Source organism: Chelonia mydas, chromosome 10, assembly GCF_015237465.2.
Source record: "Chelonia mydas isolate rCheMyd1 chromosome 10, rCheMyd1.pri.v2, whole genome shotgun sequence".
Classification (NCBI taxonomy): Eukaryota; Metazoa; Chordata; order Testudines; family Cheloniidae; genus Chelonia; species Chelonia mydas.
Window position 1 is genome coordinate 50,191,097 of NC_051250.2, and position 24,275 is coordinate 50,215,371.

At 41.7% G+C, this 24,275-nt stretch overlaps 1 protein-coding gene across 3 annotated transcripts in view; it reads left to right on the plus strand.

Moving 5' to 3' along the window:
* CIB2 (calcium and integrin binding family member 2) overlaps positions 1-24,275 on the plus strand; it is a 123,118-nt gene that overhangs the window by 1,012 nt on the left and 97,831 nt on the right. The window contains exon 2 of one of the 3 annotated variants that reach the window (XR_005227194.2): positions 5,554-8,482. The exons of 1 other annotated variant lie outside the window; for it this stretch is intronic. Coding sequence is in view for 1 of the 2 variants with exons in the window: in XM_007068342.3 (XP_007068404.1) it covers positions 19,949-19,999 (51 nt within the window). In the remaining variant the exon portion in view is untranslated. Of the gene's footprint in view, positions 1-5,553; positions 8,483-19,371; positions 20,000-24,275 lie in introns of those variants that run through there. One more of the 3 variants, XM_007068342.3, reaches the window with a different exon arrangement.

A 24,275-nucleotide genomic window follows, 5' to 3' on the forward strand; every position in this document is an offset into this window, starting at 1 on the left:
GCCCTGCCATGGTGCGGGGATCAGGGTGAGACCAGGATCCATCCCCCCACCCTGATTCTACAGCCAGGTCAGGGTCCCTTCGCACCTGTAAGCTATTTGGGCCACGGGCCAGTTTTTACAATGTGTATGAACAATGCGTAACATAGTCCCTGATCTAATAATGTTCACACTGCTTGGAATTTTATCAAGACTTCATGATATTTGGTTATTTTCTCAAAGCCCCAGGTCCTGGAGTCATGTGACTATGTGAGAATCTCAGCCTTCATTTAATGTATTTAGCCCCAAAAGTTGAGAGAAAAGCCTGAAAAAATGATCAGAATGCATCCTAAATGCTCAAAAATCAGCAAGCAAACAAAAAGAACCTAAAATGTATTATTTTTGAAAAATCTCATATTTTGGGGGTCCAATTCATGATTTTTAAATGCTTGGGCTTGGCAAGACTAGGGTGACCAGATAGCAACTGTGAAAAAATGGGACAGGGGTGGGAGCATAATAGGCGCCTATATAAGAAAAAGTCCCAAAAAACGGGACTGTCCCTGTAAAAACGGGACATCTGGTCATCCTAGGGAAGACTATCAGCATTTTTAATTCTTTTTTCCCCCACCCCATCCTACATGTGCTTAAGGAATCGGCCTTGAAGTTCTGTCCTAAATTTGCTGATCCCTGCAAGAAGTAGGGCTATTTGTGTTTTTTCTATTCATTCACACTCTCAGAAGGGGTTCTGTCTTCAAACATATCGTTATGGTTTCACCTGCCTTCATGGGGAAAGAAAGCCAGTTGCTACTCTCTCTCAGGTGCAGAGCAGCGGTGGGGATCCAAATAGTTTCCTGCTAACAAAACAGGCTTTTACATGTTAATTTAATTATTTTCAGTGTGCATCCAATTGTTTTTTTGATAATGATGCATTTTACTAGGAGCAGAATTGACCATAAGGCCTTATTATGTTGGCAGGGTTGGGGAGCTCTTGCAATGGCATCAACAGCAGGAGTTCTAGCATAGAACAGCATATCTGTTCTGAGCAGGGCCAAACAACATAGTGGTAAAAGCTCCAGCAGCTGATATGCCCTTGCACTCCCACACTTGCTGGCATTGGTGTTGCCACACCAATGGCAGTGCTGTGCAACAGTGGAGGGAGTTTCCCTGGGGGAAAAAAATCCCAGTGGAGAGACAGCTATAGTGTCTTCTAATGACCATTGCATTCAGGGCATCATTAGCTGCGGAATTTATGATTCTAACAAATTCAGTCTGCTTTGGACAACCATTGACTTTATCTGTAATTTTTTAAAGGATATTTTGCACAAGACAGTGTTTGGCCCTAGGGACAAAACATAATGTTACATTTTACATTAAATATTGTGGTTGAATTAGGCTTAATGAAGTGCAGTCACAGCCCACATCTTCCAGGATAATGTAGTGAATTTTATTAGATCAGATGAGAATTACTGTGAAAGCCAAAAAGCTTGGCACAAAATCTACCATTCTACTTACTCGATATCTGTTTAGCATATAAGGCCAATATACAAGTTCCAAATCATTGAAACTGCAGTAGAGTTTACGTAGTAAATATTTTCCATCCGTATAAGGAGAATAACAAATGTAGCTAGACTTCCTTTTCATAACCATTAGATTTTTTTTTGTACGTGACACCCAGTAAGGACTTGGTTCTCTTCTTAGATATATAGAGTACACAGTGCCATATGCACTGGAAAGTTAGTTGCTCTATAGGGCCTCTAAGCAGGATGAAGCCTGGGATCTTATACCCACTATGTAGCACATGCTGTAGCAATGAAGCATTTTCCACAGCAGATTCAGTCTGAAATCTTCCTAGTGGGAGGTTGCCTAGCTTATTTTGTTTGCATACTTTACATCAGAGGTGGGCAAACTATGGTCCGCGGGCCACATCCGGCCCGTGGGACTGTCCTGCCCTGCCCTTGAGCTCCTGGCAGGGGAGGCTAGCCCCCGGCCCCTCCCCCCCCAGCCCCCTCCCATGCGGCCTCAGCTCGTAGCGCTGCCAGTGCTCTAGCCTGCTGCTCCTGCTGGGCAGCATTGCAGCGTGGCTGGCTCCGGCCGGGCAGTGGAGCTGCGAGCTCCTGCTCCTCTGAGCAGCGTGGTAAGGGGGCAGGGAGCGTGGGGGGTGGGGGTTGGATAAGGGGCAGAGAGTCCCGGGAGGCAGTTAGGGGACAGGGAGCAGGGGGCGGTTGGATGGGGCGGAGGTTCGGGGGGGGCTGTCAGGGGATGGGGAACGGGGGGGTTGGATAGGTGTGGGAGTCCTGGGGGCCTGTCAGGGGGCTGGGGTGTGCATAGAGATCAGAGAGTTGGGGGATGGGGTGGTTGGATGGGGGTGGGGCTTCGGGGGGGCGGTTAGGGGCAGGGGTCCCGGGACGGCCGGTCAGGGGACAAGGAGCAGGGGGGGTTGGATGGGTCGAAGGTTCTGAGGGGGGCAGTCAGGGGGCGGGAAGTGGGAGGAGGCGGATAGGGGTCGGGGGCCAGGCTGTTTGGGGAAGCACAGCCTTCCCTACCTGGCTCTTCTTACAGTTTCGGAACCCCAATGTGGCCCTCGGGCCAAAAAGTTTACCCACCCCTGCTTTACATCAATCATTAATTTATTATTTATAGAGCACCTTAAAGTGTACATAGTGCTTTATAAACCTTGTAAAAGACAAGGAGGCAGGGAAACAACACAAGGAGACATCGATAAGTAGATTAACATAAGAAAGCTTTAAAAGAGAAGTGAATTTTATGGAAGGATTGCAAGGAGGAAAGGGAGACTTTGGGTCAGAGACAGTTCCAGATGTGGAAGATAGCTAGAAAATAAAACCCTTTGTAGAGAGTGGAAGAAGCAGACAAAGCAACCAGTCAGGAGAGAGAATACTGAGAGAAGCAAGATGTTTCTAGATATTTAATACAAGAATTACTGAGTGAAATTCTATGGCCTCTGTTATGCAGGAGCTCAGACTAGATGATCATCATGGCCCCTTATGGCCTTAAAATCCATAATGGTTTCTAAAATTGTGAATAAATATTTGGCCCGTGATTTCAGTTCTGAATCTATAATATATTCTTTTTCACTATGGTAGCTGGTTACTGCTAACTTAAACTCAGATTATGGGTCAGATCCTAGTCTGACTGAAATTATTGGCAAGCCTCCTACCAACAGAACCATGAACTGGCCACATCTGAGAAGTTTGGTACATTGGGATTTTTCCTCACTAGCTGCTGTTTCTTGATAGGCTACATCCTTGTGTGACACCCTGTACCCTATGTTCACCATTTTTATATAGTTATTATATATTGTGTACAAAGTATGCATTGTGAGGTGGTATTTGAAAACTCATTATCTGCTGAATATTATTATCCTGCTGAAATGTGTGTAACATCACTGTATGTCAAATTATGAGATTTTGCTATGATTATTACTAAAATATGCTGTAATTCTGGGTAACGCCCACAAACCATTTTCTTAGAGACAAAGACACACTAGCATGCCAGCAAGGTGTTAAAGAGCCATTACCTGCTTAACTGGTCATCCACCAGTGGGGGGCGGGAGGGAAGGTATAACAAAGAATTTACATTTCATCCCAGAAATTCTTCAAACCTCATGTACATGGGAGACTATTTGCACTCAGGTGGGAGGTAATCCTCACCTCTTCCCCGCCATTTCTACTCACGGCAGCAAGATCGCTTGAAAGACAAAAGAAGCATTATTGAACTTGGGGAGTGGTCCTTGCCTGAAGGTTTTCCAGCCAGTACAGACTTCTGTAAGCTTTTAGTGCAAAAAGCTCCTTTTTTGCATTTAAATCTCTTAGCCATGGTTAAGTTTGGGAATTAGTTTGTGTGTTTATCCTTTTATTTCTTTTGTAACAAATGCTAACTTTTATGCCTTATCACTTGTAATCACTAGAGTCTCTTTCTCTAACTAATAAACTTGTTTTATTGTTTTATCTAATACAAATATTAGATAATATCTAAATAAAAATCTAATATTGTTTTGGTTGAAATGTTTGGGAATCTTTATTCAGGTCAACAAAGCTGGTACATATAATTTTCCTTTGTTGAAATGACAGACTTATTATGAGCTTGCATTGTTCAGTAGCGCACTGGACAGCACAAGGCGCACATTTCTGGGGGACAAGGCTGGGACTGAGAATATACACATGTCACCTTGTATGTAATTTATGGATGGCTGGGCATAGCATTTATGTGTTCAGCTGGAGTGATTTCAGATGCTAGTGGCTGGGTGTGAGCGGAGCCTGGAGCAGTTGCTGTTAACCAGCAGAGCAGAGTAAAAGGCATCACAGGTTGGAGAGCTCAGGGGACACAGCAGTCCAGCAGTTCAGATCGCACCCTGAGGAATGTCACACCTTGACTTTGGTGAATTAGGACCTTTTTTACCCTGTTCCCTAGTACATGTAAAGAGGCATCATGCTATTCCTATAAAATTCTTGTGCTGATTGCTTTCAGTGAATTTCTAAATTTCAAACAGCAAAATAAAGTTTCATTACTTTTGTATCATTGATTGGGAGTGGGAGACCTGGATCTTCTTATACAAGTATGTTAAGTACTACAATAGTAAAACACTTTTACATAATTCAGGAGAGTTTTCTGGGATTAAATTTCTGAATTTTGGCTTCTTTCTTTTTGATTTAAGCAGGGCTCAGGGGATTGGTAATGGAACAGGGTCTTTCACCTGCAGGTCACTGGTTTAAATGCAGCCTAGATCAGTAGTCACTGAAAGTTGTTCTCATGTGATGCCTGTTTGGAAAGCACCCTGCCTATGTGAAATGGATTTGAAGGTTGCAGTACAATTTCCAGTGGAAAGGTCTCCACTTTCAGACATAGCCATCACAATTTTAACCTTTGGTAGCAGTCTCATCAGAAAGGTCAAGTATCTGAATGGAGCTCGAATTAGCCTTTCACTCTTTGACATAGTTTCTCCAATCAATGTTGAAGCACATTGTAATGGCAGTGTGGGAGAAGCATGTATGGCTGTTGCCTTTATCAATGTAGGGCAGAGTGAGAAGCTGCTTATTTTCTTCAGTTTCTTTTGTGGATTCAGTCAGTTATCTTATGTCTTTGTTTTAGAAGTGATGATTTTTGCATTGCTTGTGTAGTACCTTTTGTAGTCTCATTCATCAGTTATTTACAATGGCTATATAAGGACTATATCGCAAGGATTTTCAAAAGACAATGTCAGTGCAAGATTTTTTTCTTTCAGATTCTCCTTCTGTACCTTTAACCAGGATTCAGTTCTGTGAAGCATTCCTTGATATTTTAGCATTTCTTTTACATATTTTTGAGTTTGTTTTCTGGGATCATGTGTATTTAAAGCCTGTTTTTTATGTGCCATTTGCAGCATAAGTGTGTCTCTGCGTCTCATTTTAGATAGTATTTTTTCCCCTCTCCAATGGGTTTAATTTTCACCGTAAACATTCAGGGAGAAGTCCTGGCTCCACTGAGATCAATGGCAAACCCCCCAGTAGTTGCTGGGAAGATTCTTGTTTCACTTATCCTCTGTTTCTGCTCACTTACAAATTTTACTGTCCTTTTTTTCAGTTTTCTCCAAGGAAATCGCTCCACAACTCTGTGATGCAGTCATAAAAGTCTGTTTTGGTATCTAAATCCTAGAAGACTGAAAGACCCTTGATAATAATGCTTCTGATTGTGCACACACTAAAATTACTTTATGATATAATTTAATGAATGCAAGCAAACTTTGACATTGTATAATGTATTGTACAAAAATAATAATAATGCTTTGCCGTTCTGTAGCACCTTCTGAGACACTCCTAATCACTTTATAAACTTTAATAAATTAAGCCCCACAAAAGCTGTTTGTGGGAGGTAAACATTATCCCCAAATTACGGCTAGGCAAATAGCAGCATAGAGAAGTGACAACTAGGTAAACTGAGGCCTAAAGAGGTTAACTGAATTTCCCCAATGTCACATAGACAGGAATAGAACCTAAGGACCCTATTCTCCTCTGCCACCAGATACAAGTAGCTCCCATTGACTTCAGTAAGTCAGTATGACTTTAGTAAGATTGGAGTGGATGCTGGAATGGAAGAATAGGGTCTTGGGTGTCCCCTCTTCCACTCCAGTCTTCTTTTAACCACCAGACAAAGCTCACACCTATGTCTCCTTTTATTCCTTCTCCTTACTGTGCATTAATACATAGTAAAATGCCATCTGTTCCTTTTCAGCTTTTTAAAAAGAGAGAACACTATTTTTCTTCAGTGCATCCACTAGATCTTGCTTTGTCTCTCCAGAATTTTTTTGTTTATGCATTCTTACTAGTAGAGTCCTTTATAGCAGCAGTTTTCAAAATGTGGGTCAGGCCCCCAAAGTGGGTCACGATCCCATTTTAATGGGGTCACCAAGGCTGGCTTAGACTTGCTGCGGCCCGGTGCTGAAGCCCGAGTTCCACCGCCTGGGGCCAAAGCCCAAGGGCTTCAGCCCTTTGTAGTGGGGCTCAGGTTACAGGCCCCTTGCCTTGGGCTGAAGTCCTTGGGCTTCAGCTTTGGACCCTCCACCCAGACTGGTGGGGCTTTGGCTTTGCCCCACTCCCCACAGGGCGGAGGGAGTTAGGGTGGGCTCAGGCTTCAGTCCCCCCCACCCCCTTGGGGTTGTGTACTAATTTTTGTTGACAGAAGGGAGTTGTGGTGCAATGAAGTTTGAGAACCCCTGCTTCATAGTATGAGAAGTGTAATTTAGTTCTTAAATCCCGTAATCATTACCAGATATACTGTATATATTTCAGGGCTTCTAGCTGCCCTGTAAATTGCGCTAGTGGACAGTGTGTCAGTGGAGAGTCATCCCTAGCTGAACTGTAATGTTTCATGTTATCACCCCAATGCCATGTGTTCATCAAAGAATATCAAACTTGTCTGTGATCTGTTTCTCCTGTGGTAAAGTAGAGACAGGATAAATATACAAAATGTCTCTCTCAATCAAAACTGTTCTTTCGGGGAGCCACCTAACAGAATTTGTCACCAGGGTGAAACCTAGCAAGGAAGAGAAGGATGGGAGAGAAATTCATGGAATAGTGGGTCTAATGGCCCTATATCCTATAGTACCTCAGGTTCTGAGGTTTTCACATTTAACAACATAGCTTAGATGCACCTGGATTTGACTTTGCCTGCTCATCTGACACTTCTACTGATTTCTGTTGCCAGAAGAGAGAGAAAGAGACTTTGTCCAATCATGGTATCTCATGGTATCTCTTACCATGAAAAGGAAGCCTTATTTTTCCTTCTCCTGGTTTTTTCTTTTATGTGTTTGTCAGGGAAAATTGCATGATAAAACTAAGCTTGTGAGAAAATTGAGAATACATCAGCCTAATTGAAGATGGAAAAGCTGTTGTTGTAACCTGCAATTTTATGTTAATATAGTGTAATAGAAGGGACCAGGTTAAACTATGCACATGGTTATTAAGGAATTAAAGCTGAAGGGGTGCATTTTCACTAGGAACAAAGATGTGATCTTACCTTGAATTAGCTAACACATTGGAAAATCTTACTGAAGGTAAGGCAGTTTGTTTAGACAAGTTAGTAGTAGATCAAGTTATAAAGACTATGAGGGAGCCTATGGTTGACCTGCTAACTTGTGTGAAAACTACAAACTGACTTGTCCTTGCTAATTTTACCACGTTAGCTAATTCAATTTTAAAACATATTTTTTTCTTTAGTGAGGACAAGGCCTTAGACTATGAAAAAGAACCTCAAGTTTTAGCACTAGCTAGGGGTGCATGATATATATGTAATTAACTCAAATTGTAAATGGCTACACCTTTTCTAAAGGTGTAGCAAAAGGCACTGCTCAGTGTGTTCCCTCCAGTACCCACAAGCCAGTGCACCCCAGCATGGCTTTGTCTTATAAGAGATACAGGCTGTTAAAAGACCAACTATAATGTAACACGAGTGAGACTGAACAGCATCAAGGTTTGCCAGAGTTTGATGGATTTGCAAATCAATCACAAACAGATCCTAACTTCTGCAACTGTCATCAGAATTTGTTAGTATTTACTGAATAGTTTGGATGAATAATTTTCAAATTCTAGGTTATTTGTAACTGCTTGCTTAAATTATTTTACTGTTATTTATTAATTGTATTGTGGTAGCATCTAGGAGCGCTGATCATGGTGCGGGACTCAATTGTAGGCACCGTACAATCAGAGAACATTAATTACTTGCTATTAACTTTAGTTATCTGCTATTCATGGTATGTGTGTAGACAAGTAGTATATTTTCTGCTCCCTGAATGAATGAGTGAAACTTTTAAAACAGATGACTAATGCTCTGTACTCTGCAGTATAAATGTTAGTAAGTTGATTATTGTATGTACCCATTCTTTTCAGTTATGTTTGCTGAAGGCACTTTCCAAGTTTGATTGTAGTTGATAAACTTTACCTTACTAGATAGTTTACATTTACTTGACAAATGTTTTAAAGATAGTAAACTGAAATAAAGTGTGTGATGAAAGACATGTATTGATAACACTATGCAGCCTCAGCCTTATGTACATAAAAGTGTGTTGATTTCATGTAGTATCTCATATTACAAATAGAGATAAATGTTGCATAATAGTCCAGATGACCAATTAAAGCGCTCTTAGGTACATACAGACAGAGGGAGTGATAAGAAGTTTGTGCCTTATGCCAAAGTCTGTAAAACCTACCCAGTTAATGTAGCAAGATAACTATGCAGTGATGAAACAGGTGGCAGTATTATAGAATAGGATACTTGAGAAGAGATGGCTAATACAATAGGACCTCACCACTTCTGTGGTTTGTGTGTTCTTTTGTTTAAATAATTATCTACATATTATTATTATTATTATTATTTTATTATTGCATACATGAAGAGACTCTTTAGACTGGGGAAAGAAGCCCTAGAGATACATATTTCTCTAACTTTCATGAATTAACCCCAGGACACATTTCATTTGAAGGCAGAGAACTATTGGAACATCCTTCACCTAAGGACCAAATTCATGCCTGCTGTATGGGCAACTGCACTGAAGTCAATAGAATTGCACCCCTTTTGCCAGTTCTGTACTTGATTCAAGGACCACATTCTTTGCATCCTTAGAAGACAAGTTCATATCCCTGGAATCCATCCTAAATCTGGTACTTTTCCATTTAGAAGGAGGGGTGGGGACCCAGAGAGACAAGATTCCCACCTTGTGCCAAAGCTATAAATGGGGGTGGAGCAGGACAAAAGGGACTGCCAGTCATGAGAAAACCCCTGCTTCCCACCTGAGATGTCTGCTGGAACTTACAAGGACTGTACCAGGGGAAAGGATTGGGCCCAGGCTAGGAAGGAGTCTAGTCTGTGAGAAAAGCTTATTGGAACATCTTTGAGGGTGAGATATTACCTCTAATCAGTTTCTTAATGCATTAGGCTTAGACTGGCATGTTTTGTTTTATTTTTCTTGGTGACTTACTTTTTGTCTGTTATTACTTGAAACCACGTAAATCCTACTTTTTATACTTAATAAAATCACTTTTGTTTATTAATAAACCCAGAGTAAGTAATTAATACCTGAGGGAGCAAACAGCTGTGCATATCTCTTTATCAGTGTTATAAAGAGTGGACAATTTATGAGTTTACCCTGTGTAAGCTTTATACAGAGTAAAACAAATTTATTAGGGATTTGGATTCCATTGGGAATTGGGTGCTGGAGACAGGTAAACTGCTGAGCTGTTTTCAGTTAAGTCTGCAGCTTTGGGGGTGTGGACCACACCCTGGGTCTGTATTGCAGCAGACTAGAGTGTCTGGCTCAACAAGACAAGGTTCTGGAAGTCCCAGGCTGGCAGGGAAAATGGGCTCAGAGGTAATTTCAGCACATCAGATGTCAGTCCCAAGGGGGTCTCTGTGAGCAAACCCATCACAAGAAGGTCTCCTTAAACTTCCTGCAAGAATACAGAGAGTTAACCCCATTCCTTAGAGCCTGACATCCCTTTGGAAGCCCTTTGTGACAGTGTACTGTAAACCAAGGGATTCAGGTGTTCTCTGTCAAGTTTCCTTGGGTTTGCAGGGAATTCCCCTGGAGCCTAGCTTCCCTTGGAGTCCTTTTATCCTGGCTTCTATGCTAATATTTTACTTTATTATGGAAATTGGAATGGGAGTGCATGAGGGTTCCAAAGGGTCTCTATCACTTGTCGTGTACACAAGCCTTAAGTGCTGCCCAGTAGCAGATAGGAATATACCTGTCATGTAGAATAGGAAACTGCTCTGTATATGTAATCCACTGGTCAGTATGTGTTACCCTTCCTCCTCTCTGAATAATCAACGGGATATGATACCTAAACCACACTGACTAGTGAGCTCCATACTTACTCATGTCTGAGGAAGCTTGTGCCAAGCACCTGAGGTCCAGAGCAGTTTAAATACCAGACAAGCCCCCCACTTACATGCCTGCTACCATTCTGGCTGATACACCAGGGATTCAGCCAGTGACTTCTGTAGCTAAAAGGATGAGTTACTACAGATTGAGCTAAAGAGCTACAACTAAGGGGAACCTGTCTATGGCAAAAAAGCCATCTGTGAGCTTTTGCTACCTCTTCTGGTGCACTGTATTTGAATGCCATAGGTAACCCACTGGTCAATGTGTGTTACATGATACACCCTCTGTGGTGCAACGGGCACAGAGAGGGACAGGTAACACACACAGACCAGTGGATTATATACACACTATTCAGCACAATGGAGAATGAGAATCCATGGCATTAGTTTTTTGCTAGTATTCTCAAACTTCCATTATAACTTTATGTTGATCCCACTGGAGTCAAAGGCAAGCACTCCCATTGACTTCAAGGGGAGCAGGATTAGATCCTTTCTCTCCTTAAACGCACAGACAATGGAACACCTCACATCTTATTTCTGTGTTTGGCTGCAAAGTCCTCAGTAGCCTCCCAGATCATTTATCAGTCATTTGGCTATGTACTAACGTTGCCCCTATACTGGGGAGAAATTGGAGCAGTAAATATCTCCTGTAGTTTCCTTCTTCTGATGATAATGCTTACTCCAGCTGCTAATTGTCCTAAGCTTTTAAAAACATGAATCAGGCATATTAAGGCAGGTAAGAAGTGAGCAAATGAGGACATCACTATTTTAACTATAATAATCCTCTCAGCCCAAGTAATCACAAGATTAAAAGACACTGGGTCCAGTCTGTCCCTGGTGTAATTCCAGTTACTTCCTTGTAGTTGCACTGGGGATGGAATTGTCCCTTTAAATCTAGTCTGATCTTCTGTATAGGCAGACAGCTTGAAATACATGTCTTGTTTGAGGATTTCTGTCTAACACAAGCCATCTCAATGCTAGCTACACTGCTGCTACTGAAATCAATAGCAAACTCCCATCCATTTCAGTGGTACAGGATCTCATGTACTTAGGATAGCTTTAAAACATTCTTTAGTTTTAAGCATGTGAGTATAGTCCCTCTACAGTCAATAAGACAATTTATACTAAGTTAAGCATATGCATAAGTATCTGCTGGACTGGGACCTCAGTCCCACCTTAAATGGCCATCATTGGCTGCTGTACCTATTGACCCAAAGACCATAGTTATAGCCAAGAATATCTTTGTAACCTAAAAGGAACCCACACAGAAATCATGAAGTTCTGGTAATTAAGGTTTCAAACTTGCACTGCAAAAGCAGTACATGATCTGTATGAGAACAAACTGGTAAAAATCAAAATCTGCTCTTCAAAAAGGGCTAGGATTTGCTGGATATATTTCAGCAAATAACTATATATATATCATTATTGCAGCAAATAACCAGCTTGGCTACAAATATATACATTTTTCATAATGGACATTCCAATTTGTGACAATTTGTTCCATTATTAATCCTGGAGACATTGTTTTATGTTAAGGGGTAAGCCCCTAATTAGGCATAGTCATAATGTCTCAGGTTGCTGTCTTGTTAGATCTTACAGACTAAGAAGGATCAGGCTGTTTAGTAGATAAATGGGAACCCACCAAGGTTCTTCAGAAAGTGAAGTTGTTGATTCAATGGGTTGCACTCTTCTTGCTGAGCCCAAATTGGACCAGTATCCCAAAGCACATAATTATAGTGATAATGGGGCTACAGAAAACCCTAAGAAAAATCCCTCCAAGGTGGCCTTTTGCTGCTAATGGCTGCCATCTTTTGAGTTGTACATCTAAGCAAGATCTTGGCCATGTAGGATCCTATTGCACTTTTTGTAACATGAGCATGTAAGACCTAGTATCCTGAACAAATTTCAGTCTGGATTGTTACATTCTGCCTGTGTTCTGGCACAAATTCCTTTGCTTTAACTAGATGCAGTGGTCTTCTTCACTTTCTGTATCTAAGGCTGCTGTGTCAGTGTTGCTGATAGTATAAAAGCTGCTATGTTACACCTTAGAGATGGATGCATTTCTTTAGTAGATAAAGTGATCCATGTAGGTACCAATACTTAATCTGTCATTCCACAGAGCACTATGATAATTACAAAATGTGCTATTTAAAAATCAAGAAATAATAATTAAACCACTGTAGATAGCAGAGGAGACAAGGCAGCTTTGGCCAGTTCCTTTTCCCAGCTAAAAAGCCCTTGATCACAGAATCAGAAATATAGGACTGGAAGGGATCTCAAGAAGACATCAAGTTCAGCCCCCTGATGTGACAGTACCAAGTAAACCTAGAGCAACCCTGACAAGTGTTTGTCCAACCAGTTTTTAAAAACTTCCAAAGGTGGAGATTCCGCAGCCTCCCTTGGAAGCCTGTTCCAGAGTTTAACTACCCTTCTAGTTTAAAAGTTTTTTCCTGTTATCTAACCTAAATCTCCCTTGCTGCAGATTAAGCCCATTACTTCTTGTCCTACTTTCAGTGGACCTGGAGAACAATTGATCTTTGTCCTCTTTATAACAGCCCTTAACATATTTGAAGACTGTTATCAAGTTCCCCCTCAGTCATCTTTTCTCAAAACTAAACATACTGTTTTTTTAACCTTTCCTCATTGGTCATGTTTTTAGACCTTTAATCATTTTTGTTGCTCTTCCCTGGATTTTCTCCAGTTTGTCCACAACTTTCCTGAAATGTGGTGCCCAGAACCGGACACAATATTCCAGCTGAGAAAAGTGGAAGATTTACTTCTTATGTCTTGCTTACAACACTCCTGCTAATACATTCCAGAATTATGTTCACTTTTTCTGCAACAGTGTTACACTGTTGACTCTCATTTAGCTTGTGATCCACTATAACTCTCAGATCCCTTTTTGCAATACTCCTTCCTAGACAATCATTTCCCATTTTGTATGTGTGCAACTGATTGTTCCTTCCTAAGTGGAGTACTTTGCAATTGTCCTTATTGAATTTCTTCCTGTTTACTTCAGACAGTTTCTTCAGTTTTTCCAGATCATGGTGAATTTTAATTCTATCCTCCAAAGCACTTGCAAACCCTCCCAGTTTGGTATCATCTGCAAACTTTATACGTTTACTCTGTCATTATCTAAATCATTGATGAAGATATTGCACAGAACTAGACCAGGACCGATTCCTGCGGGGCCCCACTCAATATGCCATTCCAGCTTGACTGTTAACCACTGATAACTACTCTCTGGAAATAGTTTTCCAATCGGTTGTGCATCCACTTTATAGTCGCTCCATCAAAGCTGTATTTCCCTAATTTTTTTATGAGAAGATCATGGGAGACAGTATCAAAAGCCTTACTAAAGTCAAGATATACCATTCCCAACCACAAGGCTTGTTACCCTGTCAGAGAAAGCCATTAAGTTGGTTTGACATGATTGATTCTTGACAAATCCATGCTGACTGTTACTTCTCACCTTATTATCTTCTAAAAGTGTTTGCAAAATGATTGCTTGATTATTTGCTCCATTATCCTTCCGGGTACTGAAGTTAAGCTGACTGATCTGCAATTTCCCAGGTTGTCCTTATTCCCCGTTTTTATAAATTGACACTATATTTATCCTCTTCCAGTACTCTGGAATCTCTCCCATCTTCCATGAGTTTTCAAAGATAATATCTCCTCAGTCAGCTCCTTGAGTATTCTAGGATGTATTTCATCAGGCCCTGCTGACTTAAAGACATCTATCTTGTCCATAGGTGCTGACATCTGCTGGCGCTGGTGGGTGCTCGACCTCCCCCCTGCTGCTCCCGCCCTGACTCCACCCCTGCCCCGCCCCCCCACCTCCATTCCAGCCCCTTCCCCAAAGTCCCCGCCCCAACTCCGCCCCCTCCCTGACCCTATTGGACTCCTTCCCCAAATCCCCGCCCCGGCCCTGCCTCTTCCCTGTCTCCTCCCCGAGCATGCTGTGTTCCCACTCCTCCCCCCTCCCTCCCACAGCTTGTTACAACGTGAAACAAGCTGTTTTGTGGTGGCAAGCCCTGGGAAGAGAAGCGGGGATGTGGCGCACTCAGAGGAGGAGGCAGAGGTGAGATGAGCTGGGGCAGGATGGGGAGCTTGGCTGCCGATGCAGGCAGAGCACCCACCAATTTTTCCCCCATGGGTGCTCCAGCCGCAGAGCACCCACGGAGTTGGCGCCTATGAACTTGTCTAAATGCTAACTTGTTCTTTCCCTATTTTAGCCTCAGATCCTATTTTAGCCTCATTTTCACTGGCATTCACTATGTTAGATATGTAATCATTACTAACCTTTTTGGGGGAAAATGAAACAAAAGTCAATTACCTGCTGTGATTTACAATCAACACTCCTATTAATACACCCAGAATGATATCAGCCTTTTTTGCAGCTGCATCACATGGTTGACTTGTATTGCATTTGTGATCCACTATAATCCCCAGATCATTTTCAGCAGTACTACTACCTAGCCATTAATTCCCCATTTTCTAGTTGTACATTTGATTTTTCCTTCCTAAGTGAAGTACTTTGCACTTGTCTTTATTGAATTTCATCCTGTTGAGTTCAGACCAATTCTCCAATTTCTCAATGTTGTTTTGAATTCTAATCCTGTCCTCCAAAGCCCTCCCATCTTGGTGTCATCTGCAGATTTTATAAGCTTACTCTCCACTCCATTATCCAAGTCATTAATGAAAATATTGAATAGTACTAGAGCTAGGATGGGCCCACACAGGATCTACCCTCCCTGTTTGACAGTGAATCATTGATAACTACTCTTTAAGTACTGTCTTTCAATCAGTTGTGTACCCACCTTATAGTAATTTCATCTAGACCACATTTCCATGGTTTGTGTATAAGAATGCCATGTGGGACCATCAAAAACAAGATATATAACATTTACCGCTTCCTCCCTATTCATTAGGCCAGTAACCCTGTAAAGGAAGGAAATTAGGTTGGTTTGGCGTGATTTGTTCTTGACAAATCCATACTGGCTATTCTTCATAGCTCTATTCTACTCCAGATGCCTACAGATTTATTAATAATTTGTTCCAGTATCTTTCCAGGTTAAGTATCTTTCCAGGTGAAGTTAAGATGACTGGTCGATAATTGAAAGGGTCCTCTTTCCTACCCTTTTGAAAGATAGGTATTATGTTTGCTCTTCGCCAGTCTTCTGAGGCCTCATCCACCTTCCAAAGTTCTCAAAGATAACTGCTGGTGGTTCTGAGATTGTTTTTAGCTAATTAAGGAAGTACTCTAGGATGAATTCCATCAGGCCCTGCCAACTTGAATACATCTAAGTTATCTAAATAGTCTTTAACCTGTTCTTTCCCTATTTTGGCTTGAATTCCTTCCCCCTGTTGTTGATATTCATTGTCTTGAGTATCTAGTCACTGTTAATGTTATTAGTGAAAACTGAAACAAAATAGGCATTAAACACCTCAGCTTTCTTGATGTCATCAGTTATTAGCTCTCCTTCCCTGTTAAGTAGAAGACCTACACTTTCCTTTTTTTTCCTCTTCTCCTAACGTATTTATTCCTCTTAACTACCTTTTATGTCCCTTGTGAGGTGAAACTCATTTTGTGCCGTAGCCATTCTGATTTTGTTCCTACACACTTGTGCTATTCTTTTGTAGTCTTCCTTGGCAATTTGTCCTTGTTTCCATTTTTTGTAGGATTCCCTTTCGACTTTCAGGTTATAAAAGAGCTTCTGATGGAGCCATATTGGCCACTTACTATTTGTCCTATCTTTCCTTCACATCAAGATAGTTTGCAGTTATGCCTTTAATATTGTCTCCTTGAGAAACAACCAGCTCCCTGAGTTTGTTAAAGCCTGACTTTTTGAAATCCATTTTCCTTATTCTGCTGCTCTCACTCCTTCTCTTCCTTACAAACATGAAATCTAACATTTTATGATCACTTCACCAAATTGTCTTCCACCTTCAGATTTGCTACCAGTTCCTCCCTGTTGATCAGAATCAAATCTAAAATGGCTGTCCTCCTAGTTACTTCCTCTCCTGGATCTCCTTTCACAAACTGTTATAGAAGGTCAGAGTTGGCTATATTGGTTGCTATTTATCCTCAAAATATAATTCTCAAGCAGAGCCAGTTTTACAACTTTTCCAAACATATGTGAGAAATGCCCACTAGTTTACAAGCATAATACAGACCTCTGTATACAGACATCCGATGAAGTGAGCTGTAGCTCATGAAAGCTTATGCTCAAATAAATTGGTTAGTCTCTAAGGTGCCACTAGTACTCCTTTTCTTTTTGCGAATACAGACTAACACGGCTGTTACTCTGAGACCTCTGAATGAGACTAGGTAGAGAACAGACATTATCATTTGGCAAGCGGCACCTACTGACAAATTCTTCCCAGCCTCCATAAAACACTGTCTGATTAACAGACACTTTTCTTGCTAATACTTCAACCAGGATGTTTAGATGTGAGGTTAACGGGTATACTTGGAGATACTTAGCGCTTTCATCCATAGTTCTCAAAGATATTTATAAGGTAAGTATCATTTTCCCCATTTTATAGAAGGGGAAACCTGAGGTACAGAGATTCAGATTAAACTGACTCAGATTTTCAGAAGTATCCACCAAATTTAAGTGCCTTAATTTTTGGTTGCCCAACTTGAGGCAGCTAGAGTCTCTTAGGGCCTGCTTTTAAAAAATGCTGAGCACCCACAACTTCAATTTACTGATGTGGCTTAAAGCTAGGCCACCCCGACAATGTATTTTACAATCTTTGTTCTTGCCATTTATTGTTGATACTGGTGATTTTTTTGGGACAGAAGGAGGACTTGATCTCATTGCACCTTGAAGAAATAAAAATAATTTTCAGTCAGAAAAATAAAGGTCAGTTTGGCTATATACCAGGTGCAGCAGGTTCAACCCTCTGATCTTCTAGTGGGTCTTTATCACATGCCAGATATCAGCAGCACTTAACTCAGTACTTACATTAGGTCAGGGAACAGGTCATGTTATTCTAGCTTCTTCCTTTAATATTTTCAAACAACCCAACTATATATTGTTGATCATAAGACTGCTATGTTTTCAGTATTAAAATTCAGATGTCTGCCACTGTTGTTTGGTTCTCTCATTAATAAGTTTTGGCAAATGCATTGCCATCTGCGAAACTCAAACCATTAATTTGTAAAAATGCTGTAATGTCTTATATCTTTAGAGCACCGTAATAAACTGATACTGTATTCCAGTGAATCTAATCTTGCATTCCTACTCATTATGATCTGAATTAATTGTCTGCCTTGGAACATCATATGGTTCAGTAACTCCCAGAGCTTGTTTACTACAGATTTGATACATTTACTTTCAATACTACTATTATAGATAGTTTCCCATTTCCAGCTGCTATATACCAAGGCAAATCTTATTTCCAGCACCCAGCCCAGCTATCAGGCCTGGGTAAATGGGTCTCTACAGGGAGGGGAAGAGCTCTAGGAGGGGTCTGGGTCAGGAACATTGTTAATATTGGGCCCATGAAGTCAGACGTCATGATATGCAATGTGCTCTCACTGCTATCTGTTAAATATAGTTTAGTGAATTGCAGTGCTGGGTAAAGGTCTGGATTAATAGCCTTGGAGACTGAGGTTTTATATTGACCAATAAAATAAATGTAGTAAAGGAAGTATGTGTGCAACCTGCTCCCCACTGCCTAACCAGTGTATTTCAACCACGACCTGGAGGGAATATCTGCAAGGGTGAGAGAAGGGTTCAGCCTCCATAATGAATTCAGTCCTTGGCTTCTGCTATCACTGCCAGTCTTTGTGATGCCTTTTTTCTATGAACTGGTGTCCATTAGGGAGTGACCACCAATTTACCAGGATTTCACATAAGGCCACCAGGCAGAGAAATTCTGTTCGCTATCCACCAAGGCCCTGATTTTCTCTGTGCTGTGCTGATACTGTGCTCAGAGGCAGTAGGGGATGCAACATGCTTTCCCCAACATTGGGGGGTGAGCACTCAGGGCAATGCCTTCCCTTTCCAGAGCAGATTAGAGCAGCCCTGATAGCTTTCCTGGCTGCCAAATGTTGTATGAGCATAGGTGATGTGCCACAGGTCACACCCTGAACCAGGGATAAACTGGGATTTGTACCCGAGTGGGGTGAGACTCTGACTTCAGATACCTTGGTTCCCTTAGTGCCTTGCAGGGCCAGATTTAGGGGCAGGCAACCCAGGCAACTGCCTTTGGTGCCAGGCTTCGGGGGCATTGGGCTTGGGGTTTTTGTTTAATGACTTTGATGCATGATTTGCATGCAAATTTATTGTCTTATGAGAAAGGGATAAATCATGCATGCAAATCGTGCATCAAAGTCGTGAAATGGGCTATAAATGCAACAAAAGTAAGGTATCCAAAAGTTTAACAAATGGAGGGGGCGCCATGTGGTCTAGGGTCAGCCCTGGTGCCTTGTTCAAACCACTAGGCATTGCTGCCTGTCTATGCAAATTATTGTATGCAGTGGTGGTGTAGCTGTGTAGGTTCCAGGATATTAGATTAATTAATTAGATTAGATTAATATTTTTTATTGGATCAACTTCTGTTGGTTAGAGAGACAGGCTTTTCAGCTTACACAGAGCGCTTCTTCAGGGAGAAAGTCACCCTCTCCATCAGAACTTGGTCCAATACAAAATAATGCCTCACCCACATTGTCTCTATACAGTCTTCATTCAGTTATTAAGATTGGTCTGAAGCAGGCTGGATTATGGTCTCTGACAGAGTGTGGGTGTATATATATGTGTGTGTGTGTGTGTGGTAGGAGGGGGGTGGGGGAAAGGAAAATGCCATGCTGCTGGAGTGTCCAGGGGTGTCATTGTTCAGCCGCAGTCTCAGAAAAGCTAGTTGTAGTTTGTCCAGAAGCCCATTCCACTTACAATAACATGGCCATGGGGTTTTTTTTACCTCGGGTTATTGTTCTTACTGGCATGCTGAGCATGTTGCCTGCAGCCCCTCATGTTCCTCATTACACCTTGTTCCTGTATTTCCCTTGGCTTTTAGCTGAACCCAGCGCATGGCAGCAATACATTTCCCCGCAATAAAAATCCACACTTGGGTCCTGTCCCTGATGGACTGGAGCAACCCAGCCAGCCTCTCTTGCTAGCCTCCTGCGGAAGATAAATGGATTGTCGGGCGACACCTCGTGGTGCAGAGCTACTCTCACACCGGGAAGTTGCAGAGAGGGAGTGCCGCGGAGACAGAGACCGGGGCAGCAGAGAGCTGGTTTCCTTCTGACACTGGATGCTCCTCATCAGTTTTCACGCCACACAAGCCCTGTACTGTACTCGAGGAAAAGAGGGGAAAGGACGATGGCACCACCATTTCTGGGTGATACCTGCCTGGGATTTTAACCTTCTTCCTCCTGGCACATCAAAAAGCAGCCTTTGCCAAGGTTCCCAGAAACGACTTCATTGCTCCTTGCTAGCCGGACAGGTGCAGGCAAGTGCAGTTCAATGCGGGCTTGGGGATTTCTTCAGCACGATCACGAAGTGTATATGCTCTAAATGCCTACAGTACAGAGAACTCTTGCAACTTCTTATGTGATGCATTTGCACAAAGGGAGAATTCCTCATTTAAGATGGGTAATAAGCAAACGATATTTACTGATGAACAGCTAGATGCCTATCAGGTAAGATTCCTAAGTCTGCATTAAGGGGGTGATCTGAATATGCTGCTCTGGTTTTTGATGTATGATCCAATTTAGCTTGTAGGGACATGTTTATACTTTACTGTCTCTCTCCCTCACCTCTTATACCTGTTAATTAGATAATTAGTGTGTGTTTGCGCATGCAAATAAGTCCAGTCCCCTATCCTGGTGCAAAAAGAACTCTTCCCCTCCACCAGGAAGGGGAATCAAATCCCAGACACGGAAGGCCAGGAAACAGAGATTAAAGTTTGTGATTATAGTGATAAATGGGAGGTTTTAGAGTGATCCTTGCATTTAGCATGTTTTAAAGAAGAGATTGTATCAATCAGACACACTTGCACTTCATGTCCCTGATCCCTTCAGTGGCAAGGAAATTTATAGACAGGTCAGTTTCATGTCTCCTAACAACTGTGTCCTGCACTCAGGGCTCTTCAAAGACGTAGAGAGGTGTTTCAGTTTCAATCCATTAGATATGGTTGCCCTAGGTTTGCTCACACTTCTGGGTGGAGATTGTCCTTCTCCCCCGACAAAGAGAGATCTGCATTTTGGGAGCAGCACTGTCCAGAAGAGACAGGTTTTTTATATCTCTTTGAATACAGCATGTCACCTCCCTTGCATTTTTTCTCTGCCCACCAAAGTCTTTCCCCATCTCCATTCTCAACATCTCAGCACACTGCAGAGATGCCTGAAGCAGGGTGGGGAGCTGCCTGCACTAGCTGGCATCTTGCACAAATCCAAGAGAATAAAAGATGACAAAATGTAAAACAGGAGAAAGCAGAGAAAAGAGGGAGCTATATAACTATCCCGAGAGGTATAGGGGGCTGGCTGCTCTGTTCTCTTCCACAAAGCATTAAACGACAGTAGAGTGAATAGTGCAGTAAATAACATTGCAACATTCAGCTTCTCTCCTGACCCAGGACCTGATCTAAAGTCAATAGTCTTTTCACTAGCCTCAGTGGGCTTTGGATCAGGCTTTAAAATGGAATGCCTAATTTCAGAAACCAGATTTATTTAGAACAACCCCAGATGGGGACATTCTCAGATTTCTTAATATTTAACAAATACTGAAGTAGGCAAATGGCAATGCTCTTCTATACTTTGCCTGTTACTTCTCACCTTAAAACAGCTCTCCTATGATGAAAACAGGATAGTTTCATAATACAATATGAGAATAAATACATTCACACACTGATCCAATATGCTGACTGGATTCCTCCCTTTCATAATGTCACAGACATGTGCTTTGTCATGTTCATATAGTGATCACAAGCAGCATGCGGGAAAGGCTCATTTAACCTCACTTAGTTGCTGATCTCACCCCAACCTGCCATCAGTTATTGCAGTACATTCTGTAGCCTCCACAAGCTTAACCAAGGCTATGTTTATAGCAATGCTCAACATGCTGTGGAGAGGGAAATCAGAGATCTGTAAAACACCCAAATGTCTATATTCCTACTACCAATAAAAGTGAACACAGAGCGGAGACCCAGCTGCAGTAAAACAAAACAAGACCTGAATGTAATTAACATTAACATCTTGGCACAAGCTGGCAAATGTTAGAGCCTAAATGCCATCCTTAATTCATTACACTTCATCTTGAATTTGCAGCCCATGCCTTTCATAACATTGGGAAATTTATCTCAGACCCTTGCAGTAGCTAGGCACAATGGGTTGACTTAGCCTATGGAATTTCTCTTCTGCAGGAGGTCATAAAATTAATTAGAGTCACTGGATTTTTAAAAGGGCTGGATAATTTTATGACCAGTAATAACATTTGTTTTTATGCATGTTAAGATAAGGGCAATTGAATTTCATGCTTCAGGACATCAGCTAATCACCCCATGGGTCAGGAAGGAATATTACCCACATACACTGTGCAGATAGGTAGGCAAAGTATTTTACTGCTTATTTGCCTTCTCTGGAGCATCAGTTATTGTACATTGATGGCAGCATAAGTGAAGGAGCAGGAGACCCTATCCTGCTTATCTCACATAAGCAGTCCCATTGAGGGTAGCAGGGCTACCTGCATGAGTAAGGCAAACAAGATTTAGCCTAAGGATGGAGTTTCAGCCTTTTTCTTTGAATATCCCAACTTGGGTAAGTTAATTGCAGTTTCCAGTTTACTCAAGCAAAAAAGCCAAAATCCCGCTGTGCTGGTTATTCCCATCTGTGGGTGAAAGACTTCTGTGATACCCACCTCAGAGCTTCCTTTCTATTCTTCTCTGAGGGCAGATTCAGGGATCAATGTTTGGATCCTCTAGATCTGTATGGATTTTGGAAGCACCATTATAGCCCTGGGGCATCCGCACCGAGTCTCTTTCTTCCACACTGCATGTGTTTTTCCACTCTTCACCCTGGCTTCCTGCTGACCCTAGACCCCTGAATCACAGGAGCCATGTGGAGTGTTCCACAGAGATGAGGAAGAGGTGGCATAACTCCCTGCATACTCCAGAGTAATACCATTGAAGCTGAAGATTTACACCAGCATAAGTAGGACAAGATGTGACCAAGAGTATGTAGTAAGTTATGGTGCTTTTCTGTCATGTACTTAGCAGTGGCCCCCTGGCTGCAGTAACTTATATGTGATGCTGTGTAGGTTTGGGGAGGTGGAGAATAGGCTGGAGACCTGCTAACCCACCTGCCCCCTTTCCACCATTGAAATTCTTCAAGGATGTCTCTGTTGTGCTGGAGGAAGGGGAGCATAGAGCACTGGGCCCACAGCTGTTTAAAATATGGACTTTCCATTGTTTGGAAACAATGGGTGGGAAATTCAAAGGGGCCTAAGAGAGCTAGGATGCCAAATCCATTGAGTCTAGGACTTCCAGATCTAAATTAAAAGAGCCTCGATCATTTTTGCTAAAGGACCAATTCCTTATAGTATATGGTGTATATAGATTAGAGTACACTCGATATGCACCTGTGTGCGTGTAACTCACAGATGGTCTTTATAAAAGAGAACTCACCTCACCAACATCAGGATTGTGAATTAAAAACATTACTCATGAAATGTTGTAAAAACGTTTAAAATGGACCTTGCAGTTTGATCAATCCTTATTTTGCACTTTTGGTAATTGGAATTAGGTAGCTTTCCCCTGCCCGCTTCTGTCTGTCTAGGCATTTGTATCATACTCATCACAGTGGCATCTGAATGACTCCTTGGCAACGGAGACATGGCCTTTTTATACATGGTACTTCAATAGATCTATACCATATAGGCTTAAGGAGTTGGTCTTTTAGCTCTTGCATTTAGACCCAGAAATTTTGGGTTCAATCATCCACAAGATGATCCTTGTGTCATTACACTATATAATGTGTTTTAAGGAGAGGTTTTTGTAAGTCTGGAGATGAATATTTGACTGAAACTGTTTGTAAGAGAGTTATGTAGTGAGACTTGATCATATTTAAACCCTCTCCATCTCTTATTTTAGTGAAAGATGGAGGCAAATTAACCATCAAAATTCTACAAATCTCCTAATACCTTCTCCTATCATTTGGCAGCCTTTATTCCCTTAGTGTAGCGCACCAGTTGACAGCTCTTTAAATAAGCACATTGAAAAGCTTTGGAAATTCAAAGGAAATGGGCGTTTGCACAGATTGGTTTCCCAGCAGAACTTTATGTCAGTTAAAAACTATATACTAGTAGGAAAACGAATCCTACCAGGGCTCTCTGCTTTCTACTGCCATTTCCCTATGCTCAGGTTAGTGAAATCATTTTAACATACAAATGCAAAATAGAAGTAAGGTCTGGAGGAGAAAAGAGTAAACATTAATCTATAGAAAAGAAACATTTCTCTAACAAAGTGTATTTTAAGATTGAGCTTTTAAAAGCTTCCTAAGGAGCAGTGAACACTCAATTTCTATTCAAATTAAACTCCTGGTGGCTTTGAAAATCCCATTCTCTGTGTCTAACAGCCAGATTTGGTCACCCTTACTCACACTGAGTATTACGTACCTGACATAACTTTGTGGTTGCCCCCATGATTTCATTCAGACCATTTGTGGGCAGTTGTCTACACATGCAAGCTCTTCCAGAATAAGGTAGGGTTTGAATTTAAAGCAGAGTAGCTATTCCAGAACACTTCCACTTTTCACAGCTAATTTGGAAAAGGGCACTCTTATTCTGGAATAAGTGTCCATACATGGAGTTATTCTAGAATAGCTATTCCAGAATAACTCCATGTGTAGATAAGCCCTAAAATAAGCATGTGAGGAGTTCCAGTGTCTTCACTGGAGTCAGACTATATATATACTTATAGGG